General features: G+C 36.2%; 1 protein-coding gene across 1 annotated transcript; it reads left to right on the plus strand.

The window, feature by feature from the left end:
* Nucleotides 3,964-6,956, plus strand: LOC109226370 (GDSL esterase/lipase EXL3-like). The gene is made up of 5 exons (XM_019391150.1): nucleotides 3,964-4,374; nucleotides 5,014-5,144; nucleotides 5,423-5,665; nucleotides 6,356-6,611; nucleotides 6,694-6,956. Exons 1-5 carry the CDS (start codon nucleotides 4,068-4,070, stop codon nucleotides 6,882-6,884), a joined length of 1,128 nt encoding a protein of 375 aa, XP_019246695.1. The 5' UTR covers nucleotides 3,964-4,067; the 3' UTR covers nucleotides 6,885-6,956.

A 15,620-nucleotide genomic window follows, 5' to 3' on the forward strand; every position in this document is an offset into this window, starting at 1 on the left:
GGGGCTCGGGTTTTGCTAGTTTCGAGATTTTTGCTATTTCTCGATTGTTTTCGATTGGGTATTGTTCCCTTAGCATGTTGTAATGTATTCGCTCTGATTTTGGTTAGATACGACGCGCGTGGAGGCCGATTTGAGGGGAAAAGGCGTCGCGAGCCAGAGATTTCGCCGGTTCGAGGTGAGTAATACTTGTAAATGATATCCTAAGGGTTGAAACCCCGGATTTGCACATCATAGTGCTGTATTGAGGTGACTTGCACGCCGGATATGAGCGTGGGGTAGAGCACCGTTGAGGATTGTGACTTGGTCCGTTCCGGTTGTTGATTTTTTTACCGCGTATTTGACTGAAACTACTTGTTATCATCATAATTTGGGTTGATTTCCATGTTTGGGCTTCGTGCCAACTATGTGAATCCTTCAGGGATTGATATCACTGTTTTCGCATTATTTTGCATACTATTTGATCTCGGTCCAGGGTTTTAATACTGATTTGCAAACTCAGCCATTTTTCTAAGATTTGAAAACTTAAACAACATATTATTGACGTTTTGAGCTGATAACTGTTATTTTAATATTGCCCAAGTGGCTTATGTGCATTTCTGGACTGAGCATGGATCAGGCTGCGCGCCACAGCAGTGTTATAGTGATTTCTAGACATATGGTTGGCTCGGGATGCACGCCGCAGCGGTACTGTATTGATATTGAGGCCGAGGGCCTGGTTGATGCCACGAGATGGCTTGATTATTATGCTTGGGATGTAGGAGACCCTCCGGAGTCTGTACTCACCCCCAGTGAGCGCCGTCGACGTTAAATACATGGTTGGCTCGGACTGCACGCCGCAGTGGGTACCTGAGTGTACCGGTCATATGCATTGCATTGCACCCATGCATTGGTTCCTGTTTGTATTACGTGTCATGACATTCAGCACTCTCATTTCATTGGCATCCATACTACTTCTTGCACTGTTTATCAGATACCCTGGTGTTATTTGTTAATGGAGTGCTGTGCCCGAGGGGCTGACTTACGTGCTGACCTGCACTATCCGTTTCGCATTCATTGCTTAACTGTTGAAAAAGATATTTTCAAACGAGGTTTTAACTGAGCCCAGATATTTCCTAAGGGATTTTCACGGTTTTTACTGTTTTCTCAACGGGTTGTATTGTTCTATATAGCATAATGGAGTGCTTTACGTAATTTCTTGCTGCTCAGTTATTGTTTACTTTTATTACTCATTGAGTTGGAGTACTCACTTTACTCCCTGCACCTCGCGTGTAGTTGCAGGTATTTGTTACCCGGTAGCGGGTTTGAGCTGATTGAGGATTTTGTTATCGTAGCTGAGCAAGGTGACCGCCGGCGTTCGCGGCACCGGACTTCGTCTTTTGACTCTAAATTTTATTTTGTATATTATCGGCCTTGTAGTTGTGTTCAGATTTCTTTAGATGATCGTGACTTGTGACACCACGGTCGGGCTGTGTAGGGTTGTAAATTATCTGTTATAAATGCCATTTAGTCGTATTTATCCATTCATTTATGTTTAGTAATTGTTAAAGAGACGAGTTGGGTTAGTTGGCCTTATCTTCACGAGAGGCGCCATCACGACCGGATTTGGAAATTGGGTCGTGACAACAAGTTGGTGAATTATAGAGACGAATTCAATGTGAGTGAATATTCTAGAGCTATGGGTTGGCTAACAATCCCATTGAGTTTTCCACCTAAATCGTCTAATTAATTTAACTGGTTTATTGGTTGACATGGTTGATATTGCTTGTAGCCTTCTCCCGAAGTACAACTCGCCCATTCAAGCTAACCTAACGCTTATATTCCTATGAAATTAGGATTAACAAGAACGCATTTATAATTCCCGTATAATAACCAAGCAAGGCGATTAGGTATATTCCTATCCTAACAGCAAATCCGCTCCCCCAAAGAGTGAAGATCTTGCTCTACTCAATCTATATGCAATCTAGAATTCCCTCTCCCGAGTTCAATTTTAAATTTGTAGATAGTATTCAATTGGTGATCAAGCAATCAAATAATTAAGCGCAAGATTGAATAAATAAACCAATATGATAAAATAATAAGAACAATTCAAGCATCAAACTACAACGTTCATGTAGCACCCAACAACTCTAGAACAAATAAACTATGAGATTAAAGGAAGAGAAGAGAAGAAAAACTAGTTAAAAGCCTCCTCCAAGCGTGGTGTGTGTTCCTCCACGTGAAACTCCCTTCAACGTATGTTAGATATCCTCCAAGTGAGGTTTAGAGCCCCTTTTATATGAGTTGGGATCGTGTAGGGCCGAAATAATCTTGTCCCAGACGAATTAGAAAAACCCGCGCAACGCAGCGTCCAGGACAGCGCTAGGCGCTGGTCCTGGCGCTGAAAACAGTGACTTTTGCGATTTTGAATCCTTCACGCCAGGTACGTTTCTTTTTGTCTTCTTTCAATTGGAATTATATTTTTCCTTTGTTCTTGTCTCCAACTTGGGGGGACAAAAATCAAAGGGTGTCCCCCTTATTATATTCATTTAATTTCCTTTCTTTTTCTTCCGCTTTTAATTCAATTTTGCTCCAAATCTATTTATTTTCACACCGCTTTATTCCTACACAGTTAAAATATAATATTAAGTACAAAATAATATAACAAATACTCAAATGACAATTAAAAAGTAATAGAATATGAGGCAACAATGGAAAAATATATGCGTTTTTGGCCGAACATCAGTTACCTAGGGATTTTCCTTCAGATTAACATATGAATTTTTCCTCATGTTCTTTGTTTATTTACCTAAGAATTTTTTCACGGAAATTTACTTGCCGGTTTATTTCTCTACTAATATATATTAAAGTTACTGACGAATTTAATAACGCTACTAATATATCTTGAAAGTTAACGTTAAGAAAAAAATTAAATATACGAATATATTATAAAAATAATAAATAAAATAATATTACGTTATTTTATTTATACTTAAAATACATAGTAAAAATATATTATAATACTATATAATATAGAAGGTATTACATAAATATGAAGGTTTATATAATATCAAGTGCATAATAGACTTTTCAAGTAAAAATGTGACTTTTCTGATAACTAGAGAAAAGTAAAATGATTTTTGTGTAACAAAAGAAAGAAAGTAACTTTTGTGTAATGAACACAAAGTTAAATGATTTTTACATAAAAAAAAAAAGATAAAGAACAATAAAGTCGTTGGAATGTCAAATTTGGCTTTTAATTGTTTCAGTTTTATAGCTCTTTTTAATTATATTAGGATAAAAATAACTCTCACGCACTCTATGAGCTTTCCTTTAATACCCTATTGTCCGTAAAGTGCACTGTCCACCTAACGCTCTTATTATTGCTATTCTAACTAGCCTTTAACCACAGTGCGAGCTTTTATTAATACCTTATTCTCCGTAACGTTCTTCTCGACTTTATAGCCTGTTTGGCCAAGTTTTTTTTTTTGTTCAAAAGTGTTTTTTTTGGCCAAAATTATTTTTGGCCAAAAATTGAGGTGTTTGGCCAAGCTTTTGGAAGGGAAAAAAGTGCTTTTGAGGAGAAACATAAGCAGTTTTGGAGAAGCAGAAAAAAGTAGCTTCTCTCCAAAAGTACTTTTCTGAGAAGCACTTTTGAGAAAAATACACTTAGAAGCAGTTTTCAAAAGTTTGGCCAAACACTAATTACTGCTCAAAAGTGCTTTTTTAATTAATTAGTCAAACACAAACTACTTCTCACCAAAAGCACTTTTTTTAAAAAGTAATTTTGAGAAAAACACTTCTCAAAATAAACTGATTTTAGAAGCTTGGCCAAACGGGCTATTAGAAAGCAGTTAGGCAAGCACATTGTCATAAATGTACTCGACAAAGTTTTTATTTCTTGAAGTATCTTACTAACTCAGGCATTATTTAAGTACATTTTAAACTCCTATATGTTATTTAGCTTACTCTAAAATTATGCGCGTCAAACAATAATTAATTCCGCCCAGCCTAACTATCTATAATCTTCTAGTCTCTCTCTGTAAACAACGGAAACCGACTAGCTTCTACTTATATTTGTTGAGGAAGTCATGTCTGAACTTCCAAACTTGTATACAATGTTGTATTCTCGTTTAGTGAATGGGATGTTGTTTTCTTTGTATATCGTTTTTATAATGTTAATAAGTAGTAGTAGAATTGAAGCAAAGGTGAAGCTACCGCCCAACGTAGTTGTAAAGGCGGTTTATGCATTCGGAGATTCAATTGTGGATCAGGGAAATAATAATAATATTGTGACCACGCCAGTCAAGTGTAATTTTCCACCTTATGGAAAGGACTTCATGGGCGGTATGCCAACCGGACGGTTCAGCAATGCCAAGACTCCACCGGACATGATAGGTAATATCTATACCCATGCAGTTGGTAATTTTCTCTATTTTGACTTTCGTGAAAATCAACCAAACTGAGAAAAGGTTATATAATGTAAAATTGTTATACGAGTGTTTGCATCGAATTTATGGAGAGAAAAATAAAACTGCAATCACAAATAACTATAAACAAAAAATGATTTTATTAATAAACATTGCAAGTTACAACTCTGTTCCCTTGATTCTTCCCTCCAATTTATTCTATGTGATTCGAGGGTCTTAGCGGTGTATTTCTCGAATGTAGGACTTTTAGCAAGACATATTTGACATGTCTTTGATCTCTTAATGAATATTTCAAGAGTTTTATGGAATTTCGGAATTCTCATATTTGATCTCTTTGTACATATTACGAGAGTTTATGGAATTGCTAAGATCTTCTTTGAAGGACATATATCGCCTTATTTATAGGCATGAATTAGGGTTTGGTTGGAGTAGCCAATAGACTCCTAATATTTCAAGAGTTGTATTGAATTTAGGATTTATCTTGACCTATTAAAATTTCAGTGGCTACAGGGAGTATTTCGAAATTTTAATCCTTAAAGTGATAATTAAAAAAAGATGTGATATTATATTTGAGGAGTTTGACTTACCTCCATGTTGTCTGTTTCAGCCAAAGAACTAGGTCTTAAAGAGCTGATACCAGCTTATCTAGATCCAAATCTGAAAGTTGAAGATCTAAAAACTGGAGTAAGCTTTGCATCAGGAGGCAGTGGATATGACCCTCGAACATCTACAATCAATGTAACTTTTTATTCATTTTAAGTGACGTTATCAATATTTAAGTTAATTATTAGCAAAATCAGCAATATAAAATCCTTCAAGTCAAAAATTGTACAAACCTATTTGCTCGAACACTTCAAAAATATCATCGGGTGCGTGTCAGATTCTTCAAAAGTAGTGCATTAATTGTTGAAGAATCTAATTTGGGTGCGATATTTTTGGAAAGTCCGAGCAACATAGGTACAAACAGTGAATCAACACTAATCCTTTGTTTCATATTCCTGATTTTTGTTGATCAGTCAGCTATACCACTATCAGCACAATTAAATCATTTCAAAGAATACATTGGGAAGCTGAAGGAATTGGTTGGGGAAGAAGAAGGCAATTACATTTTAAACAATAGCTTATTCATACTGGTTGCTGGGTCTGTTGACATTGCCGGGCTTACTGGTAGCTACTACGAGGACGTAATTCGCCAAAAGCTGTACGATATCGACTCATATACCAGTCTTCTAGCGTCCTATGCTTTCGACTTTGTCCAAGTACGTATACCTTTGTGCCTATTCTCAATATATTATTTTACAATTTTGAATTTGAGAATTTGGGGTGTTAAATAGTTGAGTTGGGCTAAATTTCGATCAAAATGGGTTGAACCAATAAATTGGCCTATCATTAATTTACTCCCAAAATTACTTGGATTGTGATAAATTGGGTGAAGATGAGCTAAATAATGGATTATAACTCAACTCTAACCAAGTTTTAAAAATCTTCTTCTTCTTCTTCTTTGAATTTTTGAGTTTGCAGAATTTGATTTCATATCTAAAGTTTGAACGGCTAAAATTAAACTTTGGACCTTGGTGTCTAAAGTTTGGCTTTGACAATTCAAACGATTTAAAATATGGAACTTCGGGGCTCCGATTGAAACTTTCGTACTCAAGGTCTGAAGTTTGATTTTAAGATGGCTAAACTTTAAATACTTTGTAAATATTTGCTACTTTAAATAGCTAGGGGTTCTCAATTTGTCTATTTTCACTTTTCCCCATCAAGTATGCTAATATACGGTTAGACTTACCATCAAATTAAAGAAGTCATTTACGCAATAGGTGTGAGTTTGATTCACACTTCTCCGTTGCCTTCTCAACTCTCCCCATGCAATGGAAAACTTAAAAAAGAAAGATATAATTATCTATATTTGGATTCAATGATTTTATTTCGTTTTTATTTTTTGGAAGGAATTGTACAAGTTGGGTGCAAGAAATATTGCATTTTTGGGAGTTCCACCATTAGGATGTGTGCCAGCGCAGAGAACATTAGCTGGAGGTCCAACTAGAATGTGTGCTGAGGAATACAATCAAGCGTCCGAATTAGCCAACACCAAATTCTCAATTGCCATTGATTCGTTACACAAAAAGTTTCCTCAGTACAAGCTTGTTTTCATCGATGTCTATAATTCTATACTTGATTGCATAGTCAACCCTCAAAAATATGGTACAGCTAACATTAACCTCATCTAATTCATATTTCTTTTTCTTTTCCTTTGATCAATTTAGTTAAATTTGATTGATTATAGGACTTGAAGAAGTACAGAAAGGGTGTTGTGGCTCAGGAAACATAGAGGTGTCCATACTATGCAACAAATTCAGTGGAACATGTGAAGATGACACAAAATATTTGTTTTGGGATAGTTATCATCTTACTGAGAAAGGTTATCGGATTCTCGTTGATCAGATCATAAAAAGTTATACCAATAGTTTCTCATAGACGTTAACAGCTTGTTTGGATGGTTGTTCCTCGTTGTATCGTATTGTATTGTTATCCCAAAATAATATTTGTTTTGATTGTTTCATTAAAATTGGTTGTATTGTATTGTTAAATCCATTGTTTCGGAACAATGAAAAGTTCCTTTTTTTTTAAACAACCGATTTAGTGGGGTGGGATTGTTTCCTATTTTTCTTTTCAATTATGTCCTAACTTATTACTCTAAAATTCTATTTTACCCTTTACCTTTTTTTCTATTTTAACTCCAAATCTCCAACCTATAACCTACTTTGTTTTTTTTCCAAAACTTCTGCCGCCAACGTTAAATGTATTTTGCCGCCTTTTGTTTTATTTTTTCTACTAATTTGCTTTTAACTCAATTCTAATTAGTTGTGCTCCTTTGTTTTGCCTTCTTCTGTCTCGCTCCTTTATTCTGCTTTCTTAAGGTGTTTTGCCTTCTTCTGTTTTGTTTTTTTAAATTATGTTTATGCATAATTTTTGATAAATTTAAGATTTAAACAGTTGAGGGTATTTTAGTCAACTTATCAGTTATAGTACAGTACGATACAGTCAAACCAAACAGCAAAATATTATTTAACGATAACAAACAATACAATCTATCAAAATATTGTATTTATAAAACGATACGGTACAATACAATACAATACATTATAAAACGGAGTTAGTTTTGTCTATGGTCATTGAACTTTTGTATTTGTTACCCAAAAGTCACTTTTTTTTTAATTACGTAAAAAATCATTCAACTTTGTGTTCATTACAGAAAAGTCACTTTTCTTTCTTTTGTTACACAAAAATTATTTTACTTTGCTCTAGTCATCACAAAAGTCACATTTTTACTTGAAAAATCTATTATGTCCTTGATATTATATAAACCTTCATATTTATGTAATACCTTCTATATTATATACTATATAATATATTTTTAACTATGTATTTTATTTACAAATAAAATAATATATTCTTACATTTAATTTTTACTTAACATTAATTTTTAAAATATATTAGTAGCGTTATTAAATTTGTCAATAACTTTAATATATATTAGTAGAGAAATAAATCGGCAAGTACATTTCTGTGAGAAAATTCGTAGGTAAACAAACAAAGAAAATGAGGAACAAATCATATGTTAATCTGAAGGAAAATTCCTAGGTACTACATGCGAATTTAGCTGGGGATATTTTCTTGGGGACTTACCTGGGCAATTGGTCATTTGGGAAATTACACTACTAGAAATTCGGGAAAAACGGTCCAAAAAAATCGACTAAAGTTGGTCGGTAATGGCCAATAACCGTCCGAAACGCGACCATTAACGAGTGGTCGGTATTTTGAAGGTCGGAGGGCATACCGATCAAAGTTGGTCGGAAATTACCAACCAACTTTGGTCGGTCAATTAAATTCAAAAAAAATAATTGCTGAAAAAAAAGTTATTTTATAACGCTACTAATATATCTTGAAAATTAAAGGTAAGAAAAAATTAAATATACGAATATATTATAAAAATAATAAATAAAATACATAGTTAAAAATATATTATATAGTATATAATATAGAAGGTATTACATAATATGAAGGTTTATATAATATCAAGGACATAATAGACTTTCAAGTAAAAATGTGACTTTTATGATAATTAGAGCAAAGTAAAATGATTTTTGTGTAACAAAAGAAAGAAAAGTGACTTTTGTGTAATGAACACAAAGTTGAATGATTTTTACGTAACAAAAAAAAGAAGTGACTTTTGGGTAACAAACACAAAAGTTCAATGATCATGGATAAAATTATCTCTATAAAACGATAGGAAACAATGATCCAAAAAGAGTGTAAATCGATCAAGATCAAGATATGTCCCTCCTGGTTAATAAACTTTTGGATCTAATCCAGGTCAGTATTTACAAGTATTGAAGCAATATTTTGATGCTAGGTGTTTAACCAAAAAATGGAATTTTGACTAAAGCTATAATTTAGAAGAACACGGGTTACTGATAATCGTAAGAATGTATAAAAGAGAGTAATTTGAATAGCCAGAATATAATTGAATAAAACAAGTAAACCAAAGTATATTCAGATGATCTTTTTTTTCTTACAAACTGTTCAGTCCTCTCCTTTTATAGCTATTATGGATGTAAGTGTCTTGCTTTGGTCATAGTAAGGCTATTATGGGCAATAAATGACATTGAATACTGCGTTACATAATCATTACATTTAAGACAGATTCTCTAACGTTTTCAGCATTTAATGCTTATCAAATACTGTACTTGGACCCTCGTATGCTGTCAGATTCATTCCCTTGACTCTTCTTGATTATTAAACTTAAATTTCTTGAATAGGTACGAGTGATGAATCCTTTAAATAACCGCTCGTGCCTCTTCCTTTGCTTTTGCTCGCATCTATTACCACTCGTGCCTCTTGGCTAACTATAACTCTTTGACTATTTGACCATTCTACGTGCCATGACACGTCATCTTCACACTCTTTAATATGTAAACTCAATTTTTTCCAATACAGATAGTCCCCCCACTTGCTATTTATTCATCAAATTGAATATTTGGGAAGTGGATTTCATTAAAACGGGAATTTTTGTCACCATTAATGCTGTGACAGAATTGACACTTCAATTGTCACTTCCATTTAATGCGTTTCACACGTGTCACCTTTCTATTGGTTCTGCAATTTTTGCAGCACTTTTCTAGGCTTTCTTTTCGGCTTCCTTGTTCACGAAGTGTCAGTTATCATTATTATGGCCCTTCATCATTGCACTTTTTCCTTTGACAGTTGATTAACAATATAAATATAACTTCTTTCTTTGTCTTTGTCTCATAAAGTTTACTGAACACTTTATTTTTCAAATCTTTGTTTGTTTCCTCCTTGTATCATCTTTTTTCATTATGTCTTCGTCGAACCCTAACCCTAGAAGGACTTCCATTGTTGATACCCTCCCTAGTGCTCTTAGCAGGGGCAGAAGGGGAGATAGGCACCGCAGTTCGGGATCTGCACGAGGCCTTTCTGTTTTATCTCCTGGTTCTGGCCCTTCTTCCAGAACCAGAGGTTCCCTTTCTCATAAATCTTCCTCTAGGGGTAAAGAACCTTCTGAACCATTACGTGAACATTTAGTAGAAGAGATAGTCCCTACGGAATTGTCTTTTTATCATGACAGGGAATCTCTTAGGAATCAGGTTTCTACTTTAGATCGTGCTGATGCTTTTCCCACTCAGATTACAGAAATTTTGGCTCCTGTAGTTCGCAAAGATTGCCATTGGAGTGATGAATTTCCTATCATTATTCCTAACCCAAATCAGAGAATCACTTCTTACTTGATGGGGTTTTCTTTTGTTTATACATACCCTTTCACCTTAGGGTTCAAACCAGCTATTGACCCAGTCATTCTTGATTTTTGTCGTTTCTTCGACATTTGTTTTGGTCAAATTGGCCCAATCATATGGAGGGTTGTTTCCTGTTTAAGGCATTTAACCAATTCTGCTGGTGTTCCCTTCACTTTCCCTCACTTAATTCATCTTTACTCCCCTAGGCTTTTTTGCAATGGTGTTTTCACACTAGTAGCCAGGAGTAAGAGGGTTTTGGTGAGCCCTGAGGATGACAATGACCGTGGCTGGTATGTCCAGTTTGTTGTTTCCCCCACTGCTGGTTTAGTGGGTGAAGATAACGTTCCCTTCCCTGAGAAGTGGAACTTTGCACGTAAGTCTTTTATCCTGTTCGTGACTTTTTCCTTCAAGTTTATCAACTTTTCTAATTCTGCTTCTCTTTCTTCTTTTTTTAGCAACCATGGGAGTTGTGGGAGATGTTCCCAATTTCCGTGGTTGGGTAGATAGATTACTGAAGACTGCACTAATGGATGGGAGGTCTTGGAAGACACTTTCTAACCGTTTTGGTTGGAAAGTAAAGACTCATGGTAAGAGCTTCTTATTTTGTTTCATCTTTCATACATAAGTTTCTCTTTATGGCTCTAATTTCAATCCATCTTTTTGTCAGGATTTGCTATTCGAGGAGTTACTGCTGAGGCAGTTGCGGCTTCCCGTGCTTCTTCTGGAACCCGTATCTCTTTGGAAAGGGCTCAAGAAATAGTCTTGGGTTCTTCGAAGAGAAAAGCCACTGAAAAAGAAGATTCCGAAGAAGAGGAGGATGACGGGGGCTCTTTAGTGATACGGCCTCGAGCTTGAAGACGCATCATTTCTGATGACGAGGCTGAAACATCCCCCCGCCAATCTGTGTCTCTCACCGAGCCTACTGAAGCCCCGGTGGTAATTCCTGTATCTGATGATAACGTAGCTCCCTTAGATACTCGTGAATCCATTGAACAACTTTTCATCAGTGGCTTCGGTAGTGGAAGTTTAGGGCCCGTTTTAGATGAAACTCCCCTAGCCTCTTTTTCTAAGGGAGCTACGTTTTAGATGATAACGTAGCTCCCTTAGATACTCGTGAATCCATTGAACAACTTTTCATCAGTGGCTTCGGTAGTGGAAGTTTAGGGCCCGTTTTAGATGAAACTCCCCTAGCCTCTTTTTCAACTCCCGTGCCTATGATTTCTTCCTTACCAACCCCAGCTGTTTCTGTTCCTTCTTCTACTGTTTTTACTTCTTCTACCGCTTCTTTTTTGACAATTCCCCCTCCTATCGTTCATCATACGGATGTGTGCTCTTCAAGTAGAAGTGCTGCCATGAGGAGGGTAACTATTGAAGTTCCTGCTGATAGCATCCTTTTGAGAAAGTCAGGCCAGGCGGATGTATGGCTAGAGCCTTTAATTGGCCCAATTAAAAAAGCAAAGCTGGAGAGCCATAGTTCCCTGGTCCTAATGAATGATATCGTGCACGCCACTTTGAAGGTATTTTCCTTCTCTCCTTTCTTTACTTTAAAATTTTTTATCTTTGGGATTCTTATTCCTCTTCCTTTTTTTAGGCCAATCTCATCGGCACAGAAATGATGAACAGAATCCCCCTCTTGGAGAAGGTAGCATGTGATTCTCTGTTGGAGCCGATCAATTGGAAGGAACAATTTGAGAGTGCACAAATTGACATGGAAGATTTACTAGAGAGTAGGAATACCTTAGAGCAGCAGGTGCGAGCTTTAACCTCGGAATTAGCAGTGGCAAAAGCTTACTTAAGCCAAACTGAAAAAGAAAAAGAGCGTCTCGAGTTTTCCTTCTCAGAACAACTATCCAAGGCCAGTGAAGAGAACAGAGAGTTGAAGGTTCTCTTGAGCCAAAAAGAGACTTACTCTGGGGAGCTCGTGCAAAGCTTAACTCAAGCACAAGAAGACCTTCGAGTCTCTTCTGATAAGATGCGTGCTTTGGAAAGCTCCCATGCCTCTCTTCAAATTTCTTACAACTCTGCCCTGGCTGAAAATGAAGAGCTAAAGAATGAGACTGCTAATTAGGAAAGGGATTATGAGACCCTTGAAGAGAAATCTGCTATTGAAGCAAGTTGGGCGTTTCTGAATTCACGCTGTGATACCCTGATTGAAGCTGGCCAAGAAAATTTCAACTTAGAGTCTGAATTGTCTAAGGTTAATGAAACCATTGAGAAGGCTCAACAAACTCAAGATTTTCCTTCTCCTGCGGCCGAAGCTTCCGTGAATGTTGAAATTGATACGGGTATCGCAACTCTTCCAAACCCTGTCGATCCTGTTGCTGAGAGTCAAGATCAACCCGCAACTGTTGATGCACCTGCCCCAGTTGAGCCCGTTGCCGTTGATGCACCTTCTTCAGTTCCCTCATCTTCCTAGTGATAAATTTGAACTTTTTGAATTCTTTTTTGCAGGTACCTTTTTGGAAGGTTATGTTTAAAACCCTTGGTTTCATTTGAGGGTTTATTTTGGAAAACTATAATCAAACCCTTAGCTTTATTTGAGGGTTGATTTTGGAAACGCAAGTCCCCAAGTCTTTCTATGGGGTAATCTGTATGCAATTCGTAGTTTTTCGACTAAGTTCTTACTTAGTCTTAAGCTTTTTAATATTTTAGAAGTTTTCTCATTACTATCTTGAACTTCTATTTAGTTTATTCTTGCCTTTATTTCTAAGGACTTATAGAATAATCTGCAATAAACTGTTGAGCCCGTTGCCGTTGATGCACCTTCTTCAGTTCCCTCATCTTTCTAGTGATAAATTTAAACTTTTTGAATTCTTTTTTTGCAGGTACCTTTTGGAATGTTATGTTTAAAACCCTTGGTTTCATTTGAGGGTTTATTTTGGAAAATTGTAATCAAACCTTAGCTTTATTTGAGAGTTGATTTTGGAAACGCAAGTCCCCAAGTCTTTCTATGGGGTAATCTGTATAAACAATTCGTAGTTTTTCGACTAAGTTCTTACTTAGTCTTAAGCTTTTTAATATTTTAGAAGTTTTCTCATTACTATCCTGAACTTCTATTTAGTTTATTCTTGCCTTTATTTCTAAGGACTTATAGAATAATCTGCATTTTTATTCTTTAGAGAATGCTTTTGTTAACTTCATGAATAACTAAAGTAAACATGAGTTTTATAAAAGAGGGCCCTTTTATATTTTGACACTTAAGGAAGAAGATGTCTCAACTTCATAATGGTGTTAACATACGGTAAAAGAAATAGGAACACACATGTTTCTTTTGAAATAACATTGACAAAATTTTTATTTGAACTTTGTCTAGTTTTGAATAATGCTTTACATGTATTTGAATTACATCTATAACTTTCTCGTAACTGTTTTTCTTGTAACAGATTTTTAAGAAAAAATAATAAACACGAGGTTTTTCTTTATAACCCGTTTCAGTACAGCAAACACAAGGAATAATAAACACGAGGTTTTTCTTTATAACCCGTTTCAGTACAATAAACACAAGGTTTTTCTTTAGCCTTGGCTCGTGACCTCGTGACTTTTACTCTGCACTTGACTTTTTCAGGCTTGATTTTTCCTCAAGATTTTTACTCAATTTTCTTTGCCTTCTTTAAACACATACTCGTGTATATTATGTAGTCCCCCAAGTGTTTGAGCGTTGAAGTATGAAGCCTCGAGCACTTGATTGTTTCTCTCATTTGGTCCTTTTCCTGAAAAGGAAAAACATACGGGACTCGGAGGTGCGATTTTAGATGAAGACTGCTTAACCCGTTTGTATTTCTATCAGAATAATTGTAACCCTAGGCCAGGAATTTTAGTTTATTCCGTGTGCCTTACAGGTCGTGACTCATCATTTAGTACGGGTTAGCTTTTTGCCTATCATCTAAAATCGTTAGTAAAAGTTTAACAATTCAAAAATAAACTTTAAAATATGAGTACCTGACCGTGGGTATTCCTTAGAAATAGTATCTCTTCAAGTGAACAGCGTTCCAATGCGAAGGTAGCACTTTGCCATCCATTGTTTCCAACTCATATGCTCCTTTGCCTGCAATACCACAGATTCTATAGGGTCCTTCTCATGTTGGACTTAATTTTACTGTATTAACTGTCTTCGTAGATTGGAAAACCTTTTTGAGTACAAAGTCCCCAACTTTGAAGAATCTGAGGCGTGCTTTCCGGTTGTAGTACCGTTCTATGACTTGCTTTTGAGCTGCCATTCTTACTAATGTTGCTTCCCTTCTTCCTTCAGGTAAATCAAGGCTTACACGTATTTCTTCATCATTAGACTCTTCTGTTGCATGTGTGAACCTCGTACTTGGCTCTCCTATCTCAACTGGAATTAAAGCTTCTGCTCCATAAACCAACGAAAATGGTGTTTCTCCCGTACTTGTTTTTGTTGTTGTGCGATATGCCCATAAAACACCAGGTAGCACTTCTGGCCAATTTCCTTTTGACTCTTCTAAACGCCTTTTCAAATTGTTGATAATAATCTTGTTTGTTGACTCTGCTTGCCCATTATCCACCAGATGATAAGGTGTTGATGTAATCCTTTTAATCTGCCGGCTTTGAAAAAATTATGTGATTTGAGATCCAATAAACTGAGGGCCATTATCACATACGATTTTCTTTGGTACACCGAATCGGCATATGATATTCCGCCAAATAAAATCTCTGACTTCCTTTTCTCGTACCTGTTTGAATGTTCCTGCCTCTACCCATTTAGTAAAATAATCAGTGAGTACGAGCAGAAATTTTACCTGTCCTTTCGCTTGTGGCAATGGACCCACGATATCCATTCCTCATTTCATAAATGGCCACGATGCGATGACCGGATGTAATAACTCCGCGGGTCTATACATATTGATACCGTACCATTGACATTTATCACATTTAGCCACGAAACTTTCTGCTTCTTCTTCCATTTTAGGCCAGTAATAACCTGCCCTAATTAAGGTTCTTACCAGCGATCTTCCTCCGGCATGATTCCCACAATGCCCCTCGTGTATCTCCCTCATTACGTACTCTGTTTGTGAGGGTCCGAGGTATCTGGCTAAGGGGCCACCGAACATTTTACGATATAGGTTGCCCTGGTTTAAGCAGTACCGAGCAGCCTTTTTTCGAAGCGCATGAGCTTTTTTCTTGTCATCAGGGACAGTTCCATACTGCAAAAAAGCAACAATCTCGTTCCTCCAATCCCAAGTTAAATTATTAAAATTTACCTCATTCTTGTCAAGGTCGAGAACTGAATGAAATAAATGAATAATGGAGGCGTTTGCATCACTTGCCACATCAGCCGCAGATGCGAGATTAGCTAAGGCGTCTGCCTCGAGATTTTCATGCCTTGGTATTTGCATAACTTTCTAGGTTTGAAACTGCTTTATCAATTCCCGCACCTTTT

Source organism: Nicotiana attenuata, chromosome 5 (genome assembly GCF_001879085.1).
Source record: "Nicotiana attenuata strain UT chromosome 5, NIATTr2, whole genome shotgun sequence".
In the NCBI taxonomy this organism is placed as follows: Eukaryota; Viridiplantae; Streptophyta; class Magnoliopsida; order Solanales; family Solanaceae; genus Nicotiana; species Nicotiana attenuata.